The sequence below is a fragment of the Amblyraja radiata genome, chromosome 15 (assembly GCF_010909765.2).
Source record: "Amblyraja radiata isolate CabotCenter1 chromosome 15, sAmbRad1.1.pri, whole genome shotgun sequence".
Classification (NCBI taxonomy): domain Eukaryota; kingdom Metazoa; phylum Chordata; class Chondrichthyes; order Rajiformes; family Rajidae; genus Amblyraja; species Amblyraja radiata.
The window spans coordinates 11076143-11102846 of NC_045970.1; the positions used below are offsets into that span (position 1 = coordinate 11076143).

At 42.5% G+C, this 26704-nt stretch overlaps 1 protein-coding gene and 1 non-coding gene across 3 annotated transcripts in view; both read right to left on the minus strand.

The window, feature by feature from the left end:
• adgra1 (adhesion G protein-coupled receptor A1) overlaps positions 1–26704 on the minus strand; it is a 659066-nt gene that overhangs the window by 227607 nt on the left and 404755 nt on the right. For both annotated transcript variants that reach the window (XM_033033639.1, XM_033033638.1), the window contains one exon: positions 1723–1884. In XM_033033639.1, the coding sequence (XP_032889530.1) occupies positions 1723–1884 (162 nt within the window). The remainder of the gene's footprint in view (positions 1–1722; positions 1885–26704) is intronic.
• Positions 9200–9391, minus strand: LOC116981690. Its single transcript, XR_004414284.1, has one exon. It is a non-coding gene; the product is annotated as a U2 spliceosomal RNA (small nuclear RNA).

Here is a 26704-nt window from a genome sequence, read left to right on the forward strand (position 1 = left end):
ATGCCCCTGTGCCACTTAGGAAACCTGAACGGAAACCTCTGGAGACCTTGCGCCCCACCCAAGGTTTCCGTGAGGTTCTCGGAGGTTCCCGGAGTTTCTGGTCACTTTCCATGAGTCACCAGAGGTTTTGGTCACTGGAAAGCCTCGACCGAAGCATGAGCTGCATCAACTGATCAAAGATTCTATAGGATCCTATAGGATCTTTGCTGCCGACCACACACACACACACACACACACACACACACACACACACACACACACACACACACACACACACACACACACACACACACACACACACACACACACACACACACACACACACACACACACACACAATGCGAAGGTGGGGGCCAGGGACAGCGGAGGAGCGCTGTCTGCACGATGAAGACGAAGGTAAACGGCTGCCACAGAGCACGGTAAGTCCTTTAGAGAGCGCGGGAGGGAGGGAGAGAAGGGGAAAGAAGCGGAGAGAAGGGGAAGAGAAGGGGAGAGAAGGGAAGAGAAGGGGGACAGAGGGGAGAGAGAAGGGGGGAGAAGGGGGGAGAAGGGGAGAGAGAAGGGGAAAGAAGGGGAGAGAGAAGGGGAGAGAAGGGGGGAGAAAGAGAGAGAACGGGGGGAGAAGGAGTGGAGACAGTTTTAAGAGGTTTAATAAAGTTAGCGGGCATTTTACCTTCCGGCGGATCTTCTAGGTCCTGAAAACCAAAGATCCTACAGGATCTTTGCTGAAAACTCCAATGAGCCAATCAAAATGGCCGGTCAGCGAAGGAGATTGCCTTCGACTGCCTGTAAGTAAATAGCAACCCCACTCCACCTGCTTCGACAAAACTGCAACCTATTTTTAGTCGAGGCCGGTTTTGTTTTTTTTTAAATAATCGCAGGAACATAGAAGAAGCCGCGACTACGCGGAAACCACTTTCCACCAATAGGGAGAGTGTCCGGAACCTCCGGGAACCTCACGGAAACCTTGGGTGGGGCGCAAGATCTCCAGAGGTTTCCGTTCAGGTTTCCTAAGTGGGACAGGGGCATAACTCATCGGGTCAGGCAGCATCTGTGTCGGAAATGGATAGGCAACAGTTTGGGTTGGGCCCCTTCTTCAGATATTGCCTGACACTGAGTTACTTTGCGTTTTATTCAAGTTCCTCGGGTCACCAAATATACTTTGATTCCATCAATCCTACTGCTGCATTCTACTGCAAATAATTCTACTGCAAATAAATTGGAGTGATCTGCATGAAACCTTCAGTGAAGATTATTGCAAATACAATTTCATATAATAATCAAGAAAGTGAATAATATCCATGATAGACACTAAAAGCTCGAGTAACAGGTCAGGCAGCATATCTGGAGAAAAGGAACAGGTGACATTTCGGATCGAGACCCTTTTTTAGACTGAGAGTAAGGGGAAAGGGAAACGGGAGATATAGACAGTGAAATGGAAAGATGTAGAACAAATGCATGAAAGATATGCAACCATAAAATCATCTTTTTTAAATATTAAGGAATTGCTTTTCTGACTCATCTCACTGAATAGAGGTTTACCAAGTATATTCCTCCTTACCAACAATACTTCATTAACTCATTTTCATAAATGTTCACAAATGAATGGAACAGCTGCTAGCTGAAGTGGCATTGTCTTCAAATATGCACAATATTTTGAAACATAGCGGATCCCATCATCCTTTCAAATCAACTAAGTAAATGTAATATTGAAATTAGTACCTTTGAAATGCCCTGTGTACTGCTGCTCAACACAAGGTTTGCAATGAGCTCCACACATTGCACAATTCGGGTACAAGCCTTTTCTTCATTCTGGGCCATCCACAGTATGTGTTCATCCACTAGCATCATGTTACTGGCTATTTCTGTGATGGATTCTCCCAGCTGTGGAGCAAACATGCACAATTATATTTAGCTGACTCATTTCCACATATCACTGAACTGAAAAATTAAAGCATCTTTTAAACTTTAGTTCACCATTTAATAAAAAGGGATGCCAATAGATGCCATAGATATCTGCTCAAATATTAGCATTAGTACCAATTAAGCTTTACATTATTTTATTAGCATGGTGGACTTCACCCTTTTTATATGATGCTCAAACCAAAAGTAGAAATTCTCAATCAAAGCTAAGATGTCCAAGAAAAGCTGTTAGTAATATTCAGAAAGGAAAACATATATTTTTGTTTGATTAAGTTTCTTTACAGCTGCAAATGAGTTATTCATCCAATTACAAGTCTGAATGTTCTGATCAGGTAATGGATCAAATGCAATTTTTCTCAAATTAGGAAAATGCAAAAGTTGGCACATGTATTCAAAAATACAAATAGGAATGGTTGTGGCCGCTGAAGCTCAGTCTTCATAACCTGAAGCCCTCACTCAAGTATCCTTCAGGGCATTGTCCTTGGACAGGCAGCTTTCCTGTGCCACATGTCCAGGAAAACAGCTGCGGTTAAAAAGTGTTCAACTTAGTTCATAACTTGTGATAATCAAGCAGCCCCTTCCAGCAAACAGAATAATCAGCATAAGATCTAAACTTGGGCAGAGAATTACTGCATCACATTTGAGGTTTATAGATGGTTTGGAAAGGATGATCTTAGATAACAACACAGAATTTATTTATTTTTTCTGCGCACCCTAAAAAGAACTCCGATTAGAAGATGAACTGGACAATCATATAAAATGAAAGATACAAGAGCAGAGGTCTCAACCCAAAACGTCACCCATTCCTTCTCTCCAGAGATGCTGCCTGTTCCGCTGAGTTACTCCAGCACTTGGGGCTCATCTTGTCGACCTCCCCGTGGTGAGCCCTGTCAACTGGCCTCAGTCAGGCGAACGACAACAAACAAAGACAGCAGCAGCGACGCAGCTTGGCGCCAACCCGGCACGTGCCCTTTTTAGGGTGGGCACCTACGGATGTCGAACCGGGTGGCATCACCCTGCTGCAGACTTCTGCTGCCTCAAATGTAACAAGAAGCCTCCAGCACTTTGTGTCTATCTTCATAGCTGTAATGTCTGGCATACCACCAGACTCTGGGCTTCTACCCATCAAATAGAAGTTTTAAAACCAGGAACTTGACAGTGTGTGGGTTGCCTGAATGACTGCATTCTAATGCTTCGTGAATTTAATGGTGTACAAGGCTAAGGAATTAGTTTTAGTGTCCTTCAGAACCATCTCCCTTATAGGGGATGATTACAGAATGCAGGATATCAGGATGCACTGTAGAAACATATTAAGGTTACTTTATAAGGTTACTTTAACAGCACTGCCACCAGTGACTACTTTGTCCAAGGCAGATGCATACAGAAAAATGCTGATATGCCAGGACCCAGAATTTGGTTGGAACTAGCAAAGGCACGTTAGACAGTTGTGTGCAGCCGGCCAACTTTGTGGACTCTGATAATAATTTCAAAGTGCTGCTGAACTTTCGGGGAAGAGTATCAACCAGGAGGAATGTCAATTGCCCGTGTGGGGGGGAGAAGTGAGACTGCTAGTTGGGGCTAGGATGGATGAAGTGGGGACAGTGAGCCTAAGATGCAGTGCTGGAGGTCTAGTCGGGTGGGGGGAAATGAAGAACTGCAGATGCGGGCTAATACGCAAAAGGACACAGAGTGCTGGAGTAATTTAGCTGGTTAGGCAGCCTCTGGAGAACGTGGATAGGTGATGTTAGTGTTTTTACAAGATCAGGGTGGAGAATGTGGGAATCAGGCGATCAATGGGTGGGATCGAAGATAAACACAGCGGGTCAGTCAGCAATGGGGAAAATTCAAAGCCCGGCAAATGATAGGTCAAAGCAAGCGAGGGGGGTTTCGACTAAAAGCTAGGTAGATAGAGACAAGAGATGAAGAGGTGACAAAGGGGTGTCAGATAAGGAGAGATGGAGTGAAATGTAAAGCAAAAGGGAGGGATATAGGTGGAAGGGTTTCGAGGATCCCAGGGTATGGGAGGGAGAGAAATCTCACACTATCCCACCCCTCCTTTTCCCCCATCTCATTTCATCTATATCTTAATAAATATTTTGTTGTAACACCTTCCTGACATAACAGATAAGAGTTATCTTTTTAGGATATTTCACAATGCAAAATTCTTCCCTGAAAATTATGCCAAAATTGGCAACTCTGCTCTATATACTTAACCTCATTTTAGAATAATAATAAAATAAACACAATGTTGGCAGCAGTATCAGGAAAAAAAATTGTCTGGAGTTGCAAGTAAATGTAATGAGGGCACATGACTGACTTTCTTGGGATATTGTGGTTATTCGGGAGCACATGAAAACTGGAAAATAGCAATCATTTCAGCCCCAGCCAATTTCAGTGATTGAATTGAAGATACTCTTTAGATCTGCTCTCTGAAGTGGGAATGATATTATTCAACCTGTTTTCTGAACACATAAAGAAATATATTTTCTCCATTTCAAAAGATCCAAGAGGCGAATAAAGAAATCAATATAAGCTGATCTTGAGTTTGAGAGCTGCTGTGATTGCAAGCATTCAGGCGAGTACTAAATTCTCCATTGCATTTCTGAGTTCAGCATGATGAAAAGGAAATAGAAATGTTGAACATGTGAAATATCTTCAGCACTTGTCGCTTTACCTCCCCCCTTGACTCCATTCAAGGACCCAAGCAGTCTTTCCAGGTGCGGCAGAGGTTCACCTGCACCTCCTCCAACCTCATCTATTGCATCCGCTGCTCTAGATGTCAGCTGCTCTACATCGGTGAGACCAAGCGTAGGCTTGGCGATCGCTTCGCCCAACACCACAGCTCGGTTCGCAATAACCAACCTGATCTCCCAGTGGCTCAGCACTTCAACTCCCCCTCCCATTCCGAATCTGACCTTTCTGTCCTGGGCTTCCTCAATGGCCAGAGTGAGGACCACCATAAATTGGAGGAGCAGCACCTCATATTTCGCTTGGGCAGTTTGCACCCCAGCGGTATGAACATTGACTTCTCTAATTTCAGGTAATCCCTACTTTCTCCTACCCTTCTCAGCTATCCCTTAACCCACTGGCTCCACCTCTTCCTTTCTTCTTCCCGCCACCCCACCCTCAAATCAGTCTGAAGAAGGGTTTCCACTTGAAACGTTGCCTATTTCCTTAGCTCCATAGATGCTGCTTCACCCACTGAATTTCACCAGCATTTTTGTCTACCTTCAGGACAGTAAAAGTGGTTTGCACTAAGTGTAGATTTGAAATGAGTAGATTTGAGGAGTAACTGGACAAATAACTTTGAGGCTCAAAGAGAGTGACTCTCACAGAAACATGTAACATTCTTAGGGATTGGACAGGCTAGATGCAGGCAAAATGTCTCGATGTTGGGGGATTCCAGAACCAGGGGTCATAGTTTAAGAATAAGGGGCAGGGCATATAGGACTGAGATGAGGAAAAACGTTTTCACCCAGAGAGTTGTGAATCTGTGGAATTCTCTGCCACAGAAGGCAGTGGAGTCCAATTCACTGGATGTTTTCAAGAGAGAGTTATATATAGCTCTTAGGACTAACAGAATCAAGGGATATGGCGAGAAAGCAGGAACAGGGTACTGATATTGGATGATCAGTCATGATCATATTGAATGGCGGCGCTGGCTCGAAGGGCAGTATCGCCTACTCCTGCACCTATCTTCTATGTTTCTATGACTCTACTCCATTCAGGATATGAACACATTCAATTAAACAGACCATAACATGAAAATCCTGCTTTAACATTCCAAGACATTCGGAGACAGTTCTTCACACTGAGAGTCAGGGGAGAGGGAGTCTAGAGAAATGGAAGGGTAAGGTGTGAAAATGACAGATCAAAGCAGATGCTGAAAAGGAAATGTAGAATGGTCTATTGTTAGCTGAGGCGATGGTGACAATGAGGCATACAATCAGTTTGAAGAAGGGTCTTGATCCGAAACGTCATCCATTCCTTCTCTCCAGAGATGCTGCCTGTCCCGCTGAGTTACTTCAACATTTTGTGTCTATCCTAAGCATATAAACCTAATTATTTTCCAATAATTCACCTTCCAAGCACTTCCAAGATGTCTAGGAATGTTAAAGCAAGTTTTTCAGGTTATGCTCTGTTTAATTGAATCTGTTTAATTGAATATGTTTTTGTCCTGCAGTCTCGTGCAGTCCTGAAGTTATTTGTCCAGCTTCTTCTCAAATCTACACATATCAAATCTACACACAGTGCAAACCACTTTTTGTGCCTATCCTCTTACGATCAGTCATATTTAATCAGGAGAACAGTAGAACTAGTCAGAGATTGTGGAGGGACAGAGAGTGAGGAAAAGCAAGGGTTACTTGAAGTCATACCACTGCATTGTAAGCTGCCCATGCCAAATATACTGGTGATGTCTTTACTATTTATTTAATTCTGCTTACATGTTTTTACTCTATTTGCTAAATTTTGTAATTTTGTAATTTTGTAAGGACTCTTGAAAGGCGCCCATAAATAAAATTTATTATTATTATTATTATTATACAGATACATTAGGATTTGTGATCAAAATTGGTCAAAGATGCCAAATATGTTTTTAAAGGAGAGAAAAAGCACAGTACTTTTCAAGAAGAATGGGGCTTAGGTATCTGACAGTTGTAAACGGTGAGGTTAAATAGACTGATGTATGTCCATTAGCCTTAAATAGAGAATGACAGAGTGCTAAGCTTTCTGAGGCCAGAGAAGATTACAAATGGAGGCTGAAGCTGCGAAAGGTTTTGTACACAAGGATGAGAATCTTGACACTGAGGTTTTGAATCAAGTCATTGAGGATCATCAAATTCAAAAGTTATAAATAAATGGAACAGTTTACATTAAGATATGGAGAAGGTGTGGAGAGTACGTGAACAGCTGAGTCAAGACAAATTAGAAACATAGAAAATAGTAGGGGTAGGCCATTTGGCACTTCATCTTGGCTGATCATCTAAAATAGTAAGATTAAACGAGAACTTACCAGTTTGAAGTTTGATCTGTATTTTATGAGGAGTTACGATGAGGGATTACGTGAAGAACCCGCTCAGTGCGCAGGCGCGGCATACTTCCAAGCAGCGGTGTGGAATCACAGATAGACACAGTTATTTGAAGTAAACATAGTAAAGATAAGGAGACATCAATTTATTAGTTTGATCCATATAATGAGGGTGGGAGCGGAGGGCACGTAATCCCTCATCGTAACTCCTCATAAAATACAGATCAAACTTCAAACTGGTAAGTTCTCGTTTAATCTTACTATTTTACTTCGGAGTCACGTGAGTGACTACGTGAAGACTTCAAAGCTCTGTGATTTCAAACCGTGTAACAGTTCATACTTCACTCGCTGCCGAAGTCATTCGAGGGAGGAAGTATGTTATCGTAATCAACCATGAATCTGTTTGTAAAAACAATAATGGTGTTATTAACAACAACAATACCAATTGCTCCCCCGGGCTTAAATTATATATTTTTTGCAGATTCTTTTTCTGCAAACGATACAGGTTCTGTCAGTGGTTTGTTATAAAAGTTTGGAACGTATACTCCCTAGACCACCCTGCAGTAGCCAGAATGTGGTCCATAGGCTCGTCCATCCTCTTAGTTACTGACGTGGAAGCTGTTCTGGTGGAATAAGATTTTATACACGTTAGTATTTACTCCAGCAACTCCCAGTACCTGCTTGAGCCACTAGAGATAGTTTAGCTCGTAACCCGACCATGAGGTTTCCTGTGGCTGACCCATAAGGCTTTTTCCTCTCCCTCAGTATTCCTTATTGTGTCGATCTCTAAGTGGGTCATGACACATAAAACGTGGTTCAGGTGGGTATGCCCGGAATTTCATGACTGGACCTGATGTTCCTGGTCTGTTCTGTTTGGCCAACCCTTGAATGGGCATGTGACACTATCTGGTGTTATAACCATGTTGTCCCATCGCAGTAGATGGGAGAGCTGGCTCTTTGTGTTGATGTAAGGCCACCAGCATGTCCATCTTCAGGGTAGGCTGTTCCAGGGTGAGTGACCTGGCTGGTGATCATCCCCTAAGGTATGTCAGGATTTCACTGACATCCCAATTTGGGTTTACCTATTTCTGGGGAATGGATTGATATACCTCTCCTGTATCTGATCACCAGTGAGCGGTACCCAAGTTGAGTAGGCTAACAGAACATGTCCTTCATTGTGGTGAAGACCTGCCAGGAGCTCCAGTACAGTTTTTTGTTATAGTTGAATGTGTAATTCCTGTTTTGGAAACAGTGTACCATTTCTTGATGCTCCTCAGGTATGTTCCCTAGGATATGCGACGGAATGCTGTCATCAGGTTGATAGTGCTCCTGATCCAAGCACAGCAATGGTCTTCCCAATTCTGCAATTCTTTTAATGACCATGTCGAGGATCACTGGGAACCATGCTTGTGGACTTGGTCCACTGTAATTTGCGTAGTACCCGACTGATGAAGCCGTAGTACCTATTGAAGAGGTAGAAGGAAAGGAAAACATAGAGATTAGGTTCCCCCCACCCCTCAATACGCGGGAATGTCTCCATTGCCGCTGCCTTGAGATTGGTTTCATGTGACGTAAGTTAGTACGTGGTGATTTAATTGGATATAAGGCATCGATATCTGGTGTCCATATTGCTTAGTGATTTCAGCAAATATTTTTGGTTTAAATGTATGTTTACAGTATTTAGCTCACCTGATAGGTGAGTTACTGATGGTCAAACATGTTTGACGACATACGGTTTCCAATTGTTAATAAATTGTCCCCTAATATCGATGTTCTCCGCCCAAGTGGTTTGGTATATGCCACCACTGATGTTGTTATCTTATAAACGAACATGCAAATTTGGTGAATTACTGAGCAAATGCTTCACTAGAATTAAGTAAGTTAATATATAACATGTTTAAGTCAATTCATATTGGCATTAAGTATTACAAGCTCAGTAACACATCAGGACACATAAGATGTTACTCAAAACAGGTGGAAGTGTACAACCATAATCCTTCCTGCCGATAAATTCCATGATAACACTACAGATTAATCCATTTGCCCCCATATTACAGGTATGGAGATAGTTTTGAACACTAGTATCTCAGCTCATAGGAAAGGTACAAAGTTCAGTAGCTGGTAATGCTGCTATATCCCAATTACTTTGCCACGTAGTTGATTGGTGGTTAATGCACCATGACTGATAGTCTTAATGAATACCAGATAACAACGTTGTGGATGGTCAACGTAAATATCTGGATATATATTTTGTGCACCGTTCCCAGAGGCACTGCAATACTGGGTCGATGCGTGGAGTGGACGGAGCAAGCCCCTATTCCATCTCCCTGTTCCAAAATTAAATTTAATATATAGTCCCTAGATAAGGGACGTATCAGATTATTAAACTGATAAGAACAGATACTACACTTGATCTTAGCCAAAAGGCCGAGAAGCGATGCAGCTAAAGCTGTATCCAAGGATAGTTTGTCGTTAATATATAGACATGCCATGACGGAATGTTTCTAAGTGTCAGGACTAGTTGATTCTGGATAACTTTGACTTAAATGCCGCAACGCTCATCATGGTTACTCCATCCAGGTAATTGCGGTATATCCGAAACTTATATGAGAAGGTACTGAATAGTGTGCATCTTCAAGGTCGATGTCTACCATAAAGTATCCTTGGATCCATGGTAGTAGTTACAAATCCCATGAATGGGTATACCTGGTGAAATACTCAAGTGGTTTATCAATGATGGTGCGACATTCACCATCGTGGGAGGGTAGACCACTTGGGGTGCTTGCTGAATTGGTGGCAAGATATTAATTCTATTCCCCTTGTATTTATTTTTTGGTATATAACTACCAAGAGTGATAGCTTCCTAACCAGGCGTGATTCATCCACCCCTTGTTAGTACAACCCTTAACCTTTATGTGATGGTAGGAACCATACTTATCTGTCTTCATTGTTGTTTTCTTCGGTTTCTGGTTCCTTGTTCTTGTAGGGACGATGTTTGTTGGGGGGTGGCACATTTTCCCCTGGGGCCTGCTCTGGGCCGTGGCCTAAAATGCTACAGGTTTGGCATGCAGGCCCCGAGCTTTCACCAGTACCATGAGGTAGACGCCCCTGGTGGACACGTAGAGGTACTGCTGTCTGGTTTAGTGTGGTGCTCATTCCAGACTCTGCCCTCTTGTGCCGAATAGTTTGAACACTTCGTCCAGTTTTTTAGGACTGGTTTGGTAAGTGCCAGGTAGCAGGATCTGTGCTTATGAGGTCGGCGTTCTCATAGTCCTGTTAATTTCATAGATTGAGGGCAGGTTTGTGAGTTCATTTCAGAAGTTATGAGGTATACCGTTGAACAGTAGGGTCAGGTGTTTTGCCATACTACCCTGCCCTTCTGGAATGAGCAGGTGGACATGATAGCCGACGTCAGGGTACCAAATGCATTTAAAAAATATTTAGGTTAAATGCGCTGCTCAATGTATCCCCCAATAATGGCGGGCACTTTGAGTAAATGCAATTTAGGGGAGGCGTGATAAAACCAACGCCTCATGGCTACCTGTCTTGGAGAGGTTTTTTGGAAAAGACAGGTAGTAAGCTGGCCATCAGTTGAGACTGAAAAGCCATCTCGCTAGTGGTGGAGCCACATAGCGGCCACACCCAGCAGCTCTTCCTGATCCTGTACCTCAAGCATACTCCCGATATTGTTCAGCCAGTGACCCCTCTTCATGACCAGCCCAGCCACTGGTCACCCCAAAGCTAACCACACTAAGGAGGAAGCGATGGGCAGTGCCTAGGCACTGTGGAGGGTATGCCTGAACCCTCCAGCGAGACTGCCCCTCACGTAGCGTGTCTCGCAGGAGCTCCTGCTCCAGGAGCCGCTCCAGCGGCTCAGGCGGCTGTCTCTCTCCCTGCGGGTGGAGAGACGTCCCCTCCGACAAGTCGGAAGCCACCGGCCGGATGCCTCTTCGGATGGCTGAACATCCAGCCCGCAGCTCAGGCACTAGCGGGACTGGCTTCGGCGCGGTGTGGGGATAGCGGAACGCCCGGTTAAATGTTCCTACCGCCTTCTTCTGGAGCTTTTGTGCCTTGTAGTAGCGAGAGCGCCCCTCAAGCAGCGCGTCTCGCAGGCACCTGCCCCGAGAGCCGCTCCAGCGGCTCAGGCGGCTCTCTCTCCCCTCGTGCGGGTGGAGAGACGTCCCGTCCCAAATCGGGAACACCTGCCGGATGCCTCTTCGGGTGGCTATACATCCAGCCCGCTATCGGGCTGGGCTCGGCACGGTGTCGGGGAATAGAGGAACACCGGGTCGCTCCTACCGCCTGTTGCTGCCCCCCTTCCCCCCGACGGGAAACGTTCCTCCTTGAACGGGGGACAGTTTTGTTCCAGAGCCTTTTTCTCTGCCTGTAAAACACAAGCAGAAAAAGGGGCTCCCCTGTAAAAGAAACCCGACCTCAGGATACTTACCTGATGGTCCGTTTCACTGTTGCGGGAGTGCCTAGCTCCCGCTGCCGCTGTTGCACTGCTGGCGTAATGCCGCGCCTGCGCACTGAGCGGGTTCTTCACGTAGTCACTCACGTGACTCCGAAGTAAAATGAGTACTCCATATCCCTTGATTCCTTTAGCCCTAAGAAATAAATCTAACTCTCTCTTGAAAACATCCAGTGAATTGGCCTCCATTGCCTTCTGGGGCAAAGAGTTCCACAGATTCACAACCCTCTGGGTGAACAAGTTTTTCCTCGTGTCAGTCCTAAATGGCCCTCCCCTTATTCTTAAACTGCGACCACTTGTTCTGGACTCCTCCTACATCGGGAACATTTTTCCTGCATCTAGCCTGTCCAATCCTTTAAGAATTTTATATATTTCTATAAGATCACCCCCTCATCCTTCTAAATTCCAGTGAATACAAGCCCAGTCGACCCATTCTTTCTTCATACGCCAGTCCCGCCATCCCGGGAATTAACCTGGTGAACCTACGCTGCACTCCCTCAATAGCAATGATTGTGGCTCAATGACTGTGGCGCATCAGGGAGGTGGATGATGACAGGGGAATAGACTACTCAGTGTGGACCTGAGAAAATGGCTTTGGTCCACATGAAACACTGCAATTACAGTAATATAAAGATCTTGAAAGAGGCAGTTGAAGCTCCTGAGAAATCTTTCAGACTTGAGAGCTGCCCATCCTACAGCTTTGTCCAAGTTACTGTGATCTATTTTACAGTTTTTTCTACTGATTTTAAGGGTTTCACAGCGGGCCCAGATATGTGATGAGCTTATTTCACAAATGCTGCAGGAACACATTAAAGGAGAAGATTGGGTCTCTGCTGATGGTAGTAGTGGGGTTTCATCTAGCAATGAAATCTGCTTCAGGCACAATTGTTGATGTCACTTTTCATTCTTCACATGAACAAAATTATTACTTCAAATAGAAGAAATACAAGAAAAAATTCAATAAATGAAATCCAATCTTATCACCATTATTTAAAACTCGCTGACTTTCCTCTAAAGTTGGCTGATCGGTAAAATGTTTTGTTGGAATTTAATCATGAAAAAAGAAGTTTCCAGTTTGCCATGTAGCAATTCCAGGAGAAACGTCAGAAGATTTTATTTTTCAAATGCCATTTCTTCTTCCAAAAGAAATGGCAATATATAATTTGGTTTCAAGCCATTCCATGCTCTAGGTTTTCCACCTTTGTAATTCCAGAGCTCGAAGGATTGTTCAGAACTGGCCAAATCAAACATCCTGTGCTCAGTTTAAAGACAATATCCTCGTTTGTTTGCACAAGTAAGTGAACACCAAAAGCAACATTCAAGGCCCATTATATGGGCAGCTGCAGGCAAATAAGAGTTTTAAAAACTTTGTTGTGCGAATTTCTCTAAACTGGAAAACCATACATTAAAATAGTAGTGCATTGCACACTATTTATGTTTGTTCTGATTGTATCGACATAAAAAAACGTACGTGTCCATCTATTGCAATGAATTGCAATAAGTTGCACCTTAGCTGTATTTTTTTGCTTATGTGTAGAATAATGCAGAGTAATTTATGGAGTTGTATTTACAATCGAATGTGACCCCAGACCTCTGATATGCAAGACTTTGCTCCCGACAACTGCTGCAGTAAGTTGCTGATGGCATGGGGAGCACACAGGGCATTGTAGCTGGGCCAAAGGTGGTGGTGGGGGGGGGGGGTAGACACACATATTTCCACATACTGTTCTTACTCTACGGGTAAAGAGGTAGAGATCAAATGAGTTCTACACACTCAGTGAACCATCCTAGCAGTAGCCAGAGGTTGCCAGGGAGGTGAAAGCCAGAGTTAGAACCCTAGGATTTATTCCTGTGTAGAGAGGCGTTCAATGGCCTTCCATAAGCACATTAACATACGATCATGTGATAGTAGAATTAGGCCATTTGGCCCATCAAGTCTACTCCGCCATTCAATCTTTGCTGATTCAATCATTGCTGATCTCTCCCTCCTATTCTCCTGCCTTCTCCCCATAACCTATGACACCTGTATTAAACAAAATTCTAGCTATCTCTGCCTTATATATATCCACTGACTTGGCCTCCACAGCCTTCTGTGGCAAAGAATTCCACAGATTCACCACATTCTGACAGAAGAAATTCCTCCTCATCTTCTTCCTAAAAGAACGTCCTTTAATTCTGAGGCTCTGACCTCTTGTCCTAGACTCTCCCACTAGTGGAAACATCCTCTCCACATCTATTCTATCCAAACCTTTCACTATTCTGTATGTTTCAATGAGGTTCCCCCTCATTCTTCTGAACTCCAGCGAGTACAGGCCCAGTGCTTATGTTCATTATGTCAGTGAACATAATAAAACAAAATACGAAGCACCTGGAATAAGAATTTAAACTTTGCTTTGTGCACTACTTCTTACAACAATCAACCGTAGTCACCTGCAAACAAACTTGCATAATCACAAATCCTTTCTAGCATTCATTTTTCCCAATGCGCACACACAGACACGCGCACCCGTGCGCACACACACACACACACACACACACACACACACACACACCACATACACACACACACACACACACACATACACACACACACACGCACACACACACACACACACACACACACATACACACACACGCGTATGCGTGCGCACACACACTCACACACACACACACACACACACACACACACACGCGTTTGCGTGCACACACACACACATACCCACACACACACACACACACATACACACACATACACACCCACACACATACACACACCCACTCTCATATGGAAGATTAAAAATCACATTACTACTTTTCCACTTTGCGGAAGAAGTTTGCACAAGCAGGTTAAAATAACATGCTGGGAATGGGTTTTGGTGCATCTAACAATGCAGAGCTATGTAGGTGTGAGTGCTGGCAATCACTGCGTCAACCGCCACACAAGTTGTAAGCAGTGGCTGAAAATCATGAAGGATCATCTTGCAATTGCTTCTCATTTTGCTTCTCATTTTTTGCTTACTACTACCACCAAACATTTAATTACTACAACAGCCAAACCAGGTCTAAATTAATTCGATCTTCCAGAAATGCCTGCACAGGCACTTCCTAATAACCCAGCAGAAACTGTACATGATAGGTTCATAAGTTCTAAGAGCAGAGTTAGGCCATTCAGTCCATCAAGTGTATTCCTCCATTCAATCATGGCTGATCTGTCTATCCCTTCTCTTGCCTTTGGTCCATAACCCCTGACACCCATACTGCCCTAATTTGACAAAAGGAAGCAACTGACAATTTTGTCAAAATTGAGTTATTGCTTGTTTTAGGGTATTTGAGATATGCTCTACACAATGGTGACCAAAATAAGTCTTCTCTGAGTACAATTTGAAAATATTTATACCAGAGAAGTAAGAAATTCCATCATAGAGAGCTTAAAGAAAAAGTCTTTCAGTCAGTTGCTTCCTTTTGTCAAAGTAGGGCAGCATACTAATCAACACATGATACAACACCATCAAAGCACCTAACACTTTGGTGCACTGGCTCTGACTCTGATACAATGAGGCAGGATGTGCATACTGTGAGTCACCAGACATATGCTACGTCCAGGGAGTACCAGTTGTCCATAAACAAGAATGCACATTAGTTCTGTCCCTGAAGGACTCAGATGGGCATCCTTAAAAAGGAAGACACAAGAGATTGCGGATAGACTGTAGACCTGGAGCAAAAAAAATACTGCTGAAGGAACTCTGCGGATCAGGCAATATATGTGGAAGCAAAAGGATAGTTAGTTTCAAGCCAAGACCCAGCATCAGGACTGTGTGTGTGGAGGAGAGATAGTCAATATGACGAGATAAGAATGAGGGATGACGCAAGTTTAGGCAGGTGATAAGGTGAGGAGGGTGATGAATGGAGTCATGTGGCAGAGGGGAAGGAGATGAAATTGGGAGACAGTGACTGGTGGGTGATAAATACAGATAAGTAGAGAGATAAAAATGGAGATCGAGACACGTGGAGGGAGAAGAGAAGCGGATGGAGGGAGAGATAGAATCTGGAAGGTGATGTGTAGATGCAAGAGGCTACAAATGCTGGAATTTGATAAGGAAGGTGATGTAGAACCAGTAGGTGCAGATGGACACATCTGGGGGAGGTGAAAGGAGACTCAATAAGTTAAGTATGTGTGTGATGTACAGATGGAACCAGGTGGGGGAAGGGAACAAAACTGGATGACAGGATGCTGGAAGATGGGGGCGTTTTTTGAGAACATGATGGATTTGAAGGAGAGAGAAAGAAGCATGGGCTACCTCAAATTGTAAAATATAATGTTTGTATTATTTGGCTGTAGGCTGCTGGGTTGGTGGATGAAACAATACTTCATACTGGTTGTGCTGAATGCTTAGCAAATGCACTTGCAAGGTTCCCATATTTCAACAAAAATATCCTGGTCATTGTCGAAATAAACTACTTCCTGCTTCTCCAAAGTACAGGCCGGTCAAGAGCAATCAGCTCCATTGCAATAATAAACTTTCCAATAATTAAGGATCTCCTTAAGTGAGGTTCAGAGATCGCTTCTTCTGCAGGGCGCACACACTATGTGAGTTGCTCAAAGGTGGGCATAAAATGCTCATCGCTGAAGAACGGAGCTTATCTTTGTGTATTCTGTGTGCTTCAGCGGGATACATGAAGCACTTGGACAATAAAATATGCAAAGTGCTGGAACTCTTCGAGACAGGCAGCATTTCCAGAAAACATGGATAGGTGATGTATCGGGTCGAAACATAGAAACATAGAAAATAGGTGCAGGAGTAGGCCATTCGGCCCTTCGAGCCTGCACCGCCATTCAATATGATCATGGCTGATCATCCAAATCAGTATCCTGTACCTGCCTTCTCTCGATACCCCCCTGATCCCTTTAGCCACAAGGGCCACATCTAACTTCCTCTTAAATATAGCCAATGAACTGGCCTCAACTACCTTCTGTGGCAGAGAATTCCACAGATTCACCACTCTCTGTGTAAAAAATGATTTTCTCATCTTGGTCCTAAAAGACTTCCCCCTTATCCTTAAACTGTGACCCCTTGTTCTGGACTTCGCCAACATCGGGAATAATCTTCCTGCATCTAACCTGTCCAACCACTTAAGAATTTTGTAAGTTTCTATAAGATCCCCCCTCAATCTTCTAAATTCTAGCGAGGACAAGCCGAGTCTATCCAGCTTTCTTCATATGAAAGTCCTGCCATCCTAGGAATCAGTCTGGTGAACCTTCTCTGTACTCCCTCTATGGCAAGAATGTCTTTCCTCAGATTAGGAGACCAAAATTGTACGCAATACTCCAGGTGTGGTCTCACCAAGACCCTGTACAACTGCAGTAGAACCTCCCTGCTCCTATACTCAAATCCTTTTGCTATGAATGCTAACATACCATTCGCTTTCTTCACTGCCTGCTGCACCTGCATGCCTACTTTCAATGACTGGTGTACCATGACACCCAGGTCTCGTTGCATCTCCCCTTTTCCTAATCGGCCACCATTCAGATAATAGTCTACTTTCCTGTTTTTGCCACCAAAGTGGATAACCTCACATTTATCCACATTATACTGCATCTGCCATGCATTTGCCCACTCACCCAGCCTATCCAAGTCACCTTGCAGCCTCCTAGCATCCTCCTCACAGCTAACACTGCCCCCCAGCTTCGTGTCATCCGCAAACTTGGAGATGTTGCATTCAATTCCCTCGTCCAAATCATTAATATATATTGTAAATAGCTGGGGTCCCAGCACTGAGCCTTGCGGTACCCCACTAGTCACTGCCTGCCATTCTGAAAAGGACCCGTTTACTCCTACTCTTTGCTTCCTGTCTGCCAGCCAGTTCTCTATCCACATCAATACTGAACCCCCAATACCGTGTGCTTTAAGTTTGCATACTAATCTCTTATGTGGGACCTTGTCGAAAGCCTTCTGAAAGTCCAGATATAACACATCCACTGGTTCTCCCTCATCCACTCTACTAGTTGCATCCTCGAAAAATTCTATAAGATTCGTCAGACATGATTTACCTTTCATAAATCCATGCTGACTTTGTCCAATGATTTCACCACTTTCCAAATGTGCTGCTATCCCATCTTTAATAACTGATTCTAGCATTTTCCCCACTACCGATGTTAGACTAACTGGTCTGTAATTCCCCGTTTTCTCTCTCCCTCCCTTTTTAAAAAGTGGGGTTACATTAGCTACCCTCCAAACCCCAGGAACTACTCCAGAATCTAAAGAGTTTTGGAAAATTATCACTAATGCATCCACTATTTCTGGGGCAACTTCCTTAAGTACTCTGGGATGCAACTTATCTGGCACTGGGGACTTATCGGCCTTTAATCCATTCAATTTACCTAACATCACTTCCCGGCTAACCTGGATTTCACTCAGTTCCACCATCTCATTTGACCCCCGGTCCCCTGCTATTTCCGGTAGATTATTTATGTCTTCCTTAGTGAATACAGAACCAAAGTAGTTATATAATTGGTCTGCCATGTCCTTGTTCCCCATGATCAATTCGCCTGTTTCTGACTGCAAGGGACCTACATTTGTTTTAACTAATCTTTTTCTCTTCACATATCTATAAAAACTTTTGCAGTTTTGATGTTCCCTGCCAGTTTTCTTTCATACTCAATTTTCCCTTTCCTAATTAAGCCCTTTGTCCTCCTCTGCTGGACTCTGAATTTCTCCCAGTCCCCTGGTAGGCTGCTTTTTCTGGCTAATTTGTATACTTCATCTTTTGTTTTGATACTATCCCTGATTTCCCTTGTTATCCACGGATGCACTACCTTCCCCGATTTATTCTTTTGCCAAACTGGGACGAACAATTGTTGTAGTTCATCCATGCAGTCTTTAAATGCCTTCCATTGCATATCCACCCTCAACACTTTAAGAATCAATTGTCAGTCTACTTTGGCCAATTCACCTCATACCCTCAAAGTTACCTTTCTTTAAGTTCAGAACCTTTGTTTCTGAATTAATTATGTCACTCTCCATCCTAATGAAGAACTCAACCATATTATGGTCACTCTTGCCCAAGGGGCCACGCACAACATGACTGCTAACTAACCCTTCCTCATTACTCAATACCCAGTCTAGAATAGCCTGCTCTCTCGTTGGTTCCTCTACATGTTGGTTTAGAAAACTATCCCGCATACATTCCAAGAAATCCTCTTCCTCAGCACCCCTGCCAATTTGATTCACCCAATCTATATATAGATTGAAGTCACCCATTATAGCTGTTTTACCTTTGTTGCACGCATTTTTAATTTCCTGTTTGATGCCATCCCCAACTCCACTACTACTGTTAGGTGGCCTGTACACAACTCCCACTAGCTTTTTCTGCCCCTTAGTGTTTCGCAGCTCTACCCATATCGATTCCACATCCTCCAAACTAATGTCCTTCCTTTCTATTGCGTTAACCTCCTCTCTAATCAGCAACGCTACCCCACCTCCTTTTCCTTTCTGTCTATCCCTCCTCAATATTGAATATCCCTGGATGTTCAGCTCCCAGCCTTGATCCCCCTGGAGCCATGTCTCCGTGATCCGAACTTCAGCTTGAAGAAGAGATCTGACCCAAAACGCCGCCTATCGAGAGATGCATTTTGGCCATCGGAGTTACTCCTTTTTTTGTAAATCAATATCTGCAGTTCCATGCCTGCTTCAATATCACGAGCTGAAATATCTGAAAATAATTTCCTTTTGCAGAAACAATTCTCCAACCCAGTGTTCTGCCAGTCTTTCCCGAGGAATGTATTTGTAAATATTTCAATTTGTCTTCAAAATCGTCGTGCCCGTGGAATTACAACAAGTTTAATGATGAGAAAACTTCTTATGAGGAAAATTTTAATAGCGGAATTTCTAAAAATGTTTCCTTCTGATTTGTTGCCAGAAAACCCTTTTCTTCAAGTGATCAACTGAGCTTTTATTGGTTACATCAAACAATCAGAAAGCCCCGCTAGAAGATAAAGGTGTATAACTTGGTAGAATTCAGCTTGCCTGACCTACATTATTTTGTGATTCTGATCATCCACAACATTAAAATGGTGGATCAATGAAAATAAATGCCTTTTTTTTTAAATGGGTGGAATTCAATTTGACAACATTTCAAAGTTTAGTTCCAACATAATATTACGCTAGCCTATGATTCCCAAGATACTGATTAATATATTGTTCTTCCAGCAAATTTTTTTTTTTGTTTGTTTATTTTATTAGAAGTTAATACAGTACAAAGCAGTACAGTGGAACCTAATTTTAGGTGCCAACTATGTCATACCGTAATCCATTCTATGTACAACCTCTAGTTTTATGTTTTGAGAAGGAAGTAAGCAAGACAAGAAAAAGAAAACAATAGAAAGGGGAAAAAGAGGAAAAATAGATGGTAGAGATTAAAAAACGTGAAGTGTGTATATATAAAAAAAAAAGAAAAAGTGGAAAGTAGAAATAGGAGAGGAGGCCCCTTAAAAGAGAAATTTTCAAATCTTTATTCGGAGATGTAGATGCATGAAGTGAAATCAGTAATCTTTACAGTACCGCTGCATCACATGATTCCAAAAAGTCGATGAAAGGAGACCAACTCCTTAAGAATTGGTCATATTTATCTATTAGTCGGAGTCTCATTTCTTCGAGGCGTGCTATGTCCATCATATTCCTAATCCACATTTTAACAGTTGGTATGGCTGTATTTTTCCAAAATTTAAGTATCAATTTCTTTCCAATTATTAACCCATAATTAAAAAAAAGTTTTGGTCTTTATTTAAATTGATATCTTCTACTATTATTCCAAATATAATCCATTCTGTTTTAGGTTCTATTCTTGACTTGAAAAGCTTTGTAAATATATCAAATATATCGCTCCAAAATTTATTCAACTTTGTACATCCTACAAATGAATGTGTTATATTAGCGTTTTGAAACAAACATTTATCGCATCTGGGAGAGACGTTTGGATAAAATTTATTCAACCTCGTTTTTTAATAATATAGTCTATGTAATAATTTGAATTGAATTAAATTATGTCTTGCATTAATAGAACAATTATGTGTGTTCATCAGATACTTTTCCCATCTATCCTTCGAGATCTTTATCATTAGCTCATGTTCCCAATCTTCTCTTAGTGCTTCTGTTGAGGGTAATTCTCTATTTAATATATTATTATAAAAATATGATATTAGTTTTTGTGAATCAGCCTTAATATTCACTGCTTCTTCTAAAGGGTCTAAAAATATAGTTTGAAGTCTATGTGTATATTTCTTCATAAAGTCACATATCTGTATATATTTAAAATATTGATTATCCTTCAGTTTAAATTTTAATTTTAAATGTTGAAATGATAACAGTTTGCCCAATTCATACATATCCCCTACTTTCCTAATCCCCAGTCTATCCCATTGTTGATATGTTTTGTCGATGAGAGATGGTTTGAATGTGGGGTTGTTCAATAGTGGGGTTAGTACAGATAGATTATTTAATTTCAAGGATACTTTTATTTGTTTCCAAATTCTTATTGTATTGTGAATAATTGGGTTCTTCTTATATATTATACTATTCAATTTTATCGGTGAGAGCAAGATCGTTCCTATATCGTACGGATAGCACTCCTCTTTCTCCATTCTTATCCACTCCAACTGCTGAGTGGAACTATCCAACCAGTACATTATGTTCTTAATATGCACTGCCCAGTAGTAATACATAAAGTTAGGTAATGATAAACCCCCAACTTTTTTAGGTTTACACAAATGCTTTCGTTTTTGAAAGCCCCCATCTGAAAACAATTCTCCAACCCAGTGTTCTGCCAGTCTTTCCCGAGGAATGTATTTGTAAATATTTCAATTTGTCTTCAAAATCGTCGTGCCCGTGGAATTACAACAAGTTCAATGATGAGAAAACTTCTTATGAGGAAAATTTTAATAGCGGAATTTCTAAAAAAATTTCCTCCTGATTTTCTGCCAGAAAACCCTTTTCTTCAAGTGATCAACTGAGCTTTTATTGGTTACATCAAACAATCAGAAAGCCCCGCTAGAAGATAAAGGTGTATAACTTGGTAGAATTCAGCTTGCCTGACCTACATTATTTTGTGATTCTGATCCACAACATTAAAATGGTGGATCAATGAAAATAAATGCCTTTTTTTTTAAATGGGTGGAATTTAATTTGACAACATCATAATATTACGCTAGCCTATGATTCCCAAGATACTGATTAATATATTGTCCTTCCAGCAATTTTAAATGCGTTATCGTACTGTTTTCTGAAGGCACTGAAATTTGAAAATTCATGCAGAGAAATCATTTTCAAAGAGTGATTCATTTGGAACAAGGCTAACTGTGCTCAGATAACAATGTTAACATAATTAACTGCCAGGGGCCGAATTGACTTTAGAAACTTAAATAGCTTGCCATTCCAGCTTGAAACTTTAAATCTGATGATAAATGTATGAAATGTTCTTTGTTAAAATTGCTAATGCAAAAGCTTTTTACACCAACACACAATATTGGAGTGTTTCTGGTATGGATGGATGGATTCTGAAAAGCACTATATCACAAATTTACCTCAAATTTTATCTTGAGGCACAAAGCAGCCATTCAGAAGTTACAGAAAGTAGTAATTGACAAGAAAATTGCTTGGTTACAAACATGACTTTTCCACTATTCAGGGATCTTTGGATGTGTGCCAAGGTTCATCAGTTCCTGAATGCTCCCTGGGACCTTACCATTCATTGTATACTGCATGTCTTTGTCCCATTATTACTCCAAAAATGCATTGTCTCACATTCATCAGGATTAAATACACCTGCCATTTCTGCGCCCATTTCACCAATACATCAATATTACCCTGGAGATTAAAAGGGCTGTCCCACTTTGGCGACCTAATTGACGAGTTTAGAAGAGTTTGAAAAAATGACATGTTGAAGACCTCCTTCGACTAGGTAGAAGACATCCTTCGACCTCCTTCGACTATGTTGAAGACCAGCTTCCACTAGCTACGAATAGCAACGACTAACTTCGGGAAAATTGGACACCGAATATTGGAGAGTGAAGACGACCTCCTTCGATCTCCTTCGATCTCCCTTCGTTTATGATGAAGACTATCTACGACTACCTTCGACTACCCTCGATTACCTACGACAAACATGCCGACCTACTACAACCTACTACGACAAAACCTACGAGTAAAGAAAAAACCCACGATTTTTCCTATGGCGACCTTTTTTTACTCGCGGGCATTTTTTTACATATTGAAAAAAACGCCGCAACCTAGCTGAGGCCTCGAGTATGCATAGATCATTCTCGAGCATGAAGGAGAGTTACGAAGACCTCCTAGATCTAGGGGGCGCTGTCCTGTGCATGGCTGCCCAGCCAGCAGCTGTCTGTCTTTTCATCTTTTTATTTTAATTTTAGTTAGTTAAAGTGTTTTGTTTGGAGGTCTAGACTTTTTTATGTGGGGGGTGGGGGGGGGGGGGGGGGGGGGAGGGGGAAACTACCTTTCAGTGTCCCTACCTGGTCGGAGAGGCAGCTTTTCTCCGGGCTGCAGCTTCGACCCATCCTCGCGGCCTACCAGCGGGCCTGGAGCGGCATTTCCTGTCGGGGACCGCCCAGAACCTCGGCTTCGGCGGCGGCACAGCGCTGGAGCGCTATCGCGGAGCGGGCGATGCCTTGCCCGGGTCGCCACGCTGGAGCTCCGGTGAGCTGAAGATCGCTGAGGAAAACATTGCGGAGCTGCGGAACTGTGGAGCGACCAGCTGCGGGCGGCGGCGCTGAACTTTACACCGGGAGCCTGGGATCTCTCAATGAGATCGCCAGTTGTGGAGCTCCAACCGGCGCAGCCTTGTTGGCTTCAGAAGCCGCGGCCTCCAGTACGGAAGCGGCCGTTCCAGGGTTCCCAAGCCGCTGAGAGGACTCTCCCGATGCCGGAGCAACATCACCCGGCGAGAACGGCCTGGAACATCGGGCCTCCGTAGAGGCAACTGTGGAGGCCTCAATAGGCCCGACTATGGGTGAACTGGGGTTGGGGACTGGACTTTGTGCCTTCCCTCATAATGGGAACCATTGTGGGGGGATGTTCTTTATGTTTAAAACTCTTATTAATGTTATGTCTGTATTCCTTCTTTATGTGCTGCAAAATGGCAAGAAGCATTTCACTTCACTACACCTAGGTGTATGTGAATGTGACCAATAAAATACCTTTGATACCTTTGATATGACCATGCTGCGAGTATGAGTCGAGGGCAAACTCGCCAGAACTCAAGGATTAGGTCGCCCAAGTGGGACATGCCCTTAAGACTAGCCTCCACACTGTTGACAATGCCTCCAATCTTCATATCACCTGCAAACTTACATGACTTGCAAATGTGCATGACTCCGACATCCACATACAAATCGTTTATATATATTTCAAATAGCAAGGGTTCTACCACTGATCCATGTGGAACAGCACAAGTCAATGCTATCCAATCAAATAAACAACCCTCTACAATCAATGTCTCCTATTTCCAAGCCAACTTTGGATCTAATTTGCCAACTTTCTCTGGATTCCATTGCTGAAGGCCTTACTGAAGTCCATGTAAACCACATCCACTGCACCACCCTCATCAGTACACTTCATTACGTCCTCAAAAATTCAATTAAATTACTCAGACATGAATTGTCCTTGCAAAGCCATGCTGGCTTTTTCTGATCTGTTCCGACCATTCTAAGTGATTTTAGACTTTTTTTTGAATAACTTCCCCACTATTGATATTAGTGATCACAGATCTGTAACTGAAAGGCTTTTTCCTGCTGGCCTTTTTGAAAAGGGAGGCCACATTTGCCATCCTCCAGTCATCTGGTATCTCAGTTAAAGTCAGTGAAGATTTAAAAATCTCCTCCACAGTGACAGCAATCTCTTTATTTTCCTCCCTTGGAGGAACAATACCTCATATTCTGCCTATTCCTTGGGTAGTCTACATGTCTAGTCCTTGGATAGTCTCCAACCTACTAGTGTGAACATTGAATTTTCTAATTTCTGATAATCCTCACCTCCAGTATATGTTCCTATCAACTCTCTCTCCTTCTCATCCTTCTTCAGTCCTCCCATTTCCCCCCCTTCCTACATCCACCTTCAGCATCCATCACCACCCTTGTTGTCACCCTCCCTCTCCTAACAAGCAGCCTGGCTCCTGCTACCAATCCATATGGAATACCTTTAGTCAAAGGCATCCAATCAAAAAAGCAATGCTTACTTTACCTACCGGCTACGACCATCCCCGTGTCCTCATTCCCCATTTGCCTCTGATTCCATCTGCCCTTCACCTCACACCTGATGGTTCCCAATCTCACCTTCCTGATGATGGGGTATCAATTCAAAACTTCAACTAGATGATGTTTGATCCACTGAGTTCATCCAGCAGATTGGTTGTTGCCCTTTATCACCTTCCTTATTTATCAGATTCCATCTCTAGTAGACTTGTGTTAGTGCCTCTCACCCTCCAGCAGTGTGTCTACCTTCACACTCTCCTCCAATCACCCAGCTCGACCTACCTCTGTTTTTGTCAGCCTCCACCTACCACTCAGCTCCATCTGTCTCCCAATTCTGCACTCCCTTCCCTTCCTGGCTCCATCTACTCATCATCCTTTACCCACTTCAATGCACCAATTACCCCCTATACTAGATATCCTCCTTCTCCACTCTTGGTCCTGATGCTGGGTTTTGACACAAAATGTTACCAATTCCTGAATGAATGAATGAATGAATGAATGAATGAATGAATGAATGAATGAATACTTTATTGTCACATGTGACAAGTCACAGTGAAATTCTTTGTTATGCAAAGAGTCGCCACATAAAGGGCACCGACCAAGTTACAAAGTATCCCGTGCCGGGTCCTCCTTGTTCTTCCCCCCACCCCCCTCACAGCGGTCCCCCCATTTCCCCCCATAGATGCTGCTTGACCAGCTGAGCTCCTCCAGCAGATTGTTTGGTGCTTGGGATAAACCCCATCTGAACTTGGAGATTTAGCCACATTTAAGTAGCAATGTTACAAAATTTTGAGACTTTAAAAATCAAGTCTGCAATTTATCCCATCAGATAAAGCATAAAAATAAGTTTAATTTGACACCTAATTCACTTTCATATCTCAAGTATTTAAAAAGTTATGGCCATTTTCATACTGGGAAATGAGCATCTTGTTCCCTATTGATTTTCTATGGACATAACAAAAAAGCTGTGATCGTGAACAGTCAAAAGCCCATAACTTTCTTAAAAATTAAGAGAACTGAATGAAAATTTCAGTTATCATAGATTGAAGCATTCTGAAACAAATATAAAATTATCTTACTTGGATGACCTGAAATTAAAGCATCTAATTAGTTAGTTACCTAATTGTAGCTAATTTCAGACTTCAATTACTAGATTTAAACATCTATCCATTTCTTAATAAATGATTAACATTTTTAAATAGCCTAAATGTCCAAATAATATTCACAAATAATTCACAAAAAAACATGATTTTTAAATCTCATTTACATTAATTTATAGACCAAATGGAAGGAATTTAGTGTTCAATTGCTGTAAATTAAAGTCCATTTAAATCAGCTTTCCAGTGGGATCCTGTGAACGCGCTGGTTTAGAACGTTCACATTGCGGTAGATTTGTGCCCCAAATGCCGAGAAAAATACTGCGGGATATAATGGGCCCAAAATGAGCTTCTCGCAATATTAAACTTTGTATAAAGGGATCTTTAGAAGCCCTTTTTAATGTAAAAATATACAACTTACCTTCTGTGGTTTGCTTTATGAGACCCTGCGGTTGCTGGTGTTCACGGGTTTAGAGGTTGATTTTTAAACTACTATAACTATTATACGAGGCCTTTAAAACTAATAATAGCTTTTGCGACGGGGTTTTCCAGCGATTTTTCGTTAATAATTAACTAGGCTGAACATCTTCGATTTGAACAGCCTAGAGAAAATCGCGTTTTAAACCCGCCCCCTCTAAACGGCGCCAAAATCGCGCACACCCGCAGCGACAGATTTTTAGCGACGCTTCAGGTAGGCTTTGCAACATACCTAATTTAAGCCTGTTTAGGCATCAGGTACCTCCTCTTTATTTATGGAGACTTTCAATAGAATTTCACTTTTCCCTTCACAAAGTTCTCCAACTACAAAGTCAGATTGGAATCCACATACATTGGTTATTAAAAGTGCATGGACAAATACATCCCCCCCCCCCAATGGAATTCTAACCTTTATATTTAAATGTGTTTTAATTCATGTTCAATGT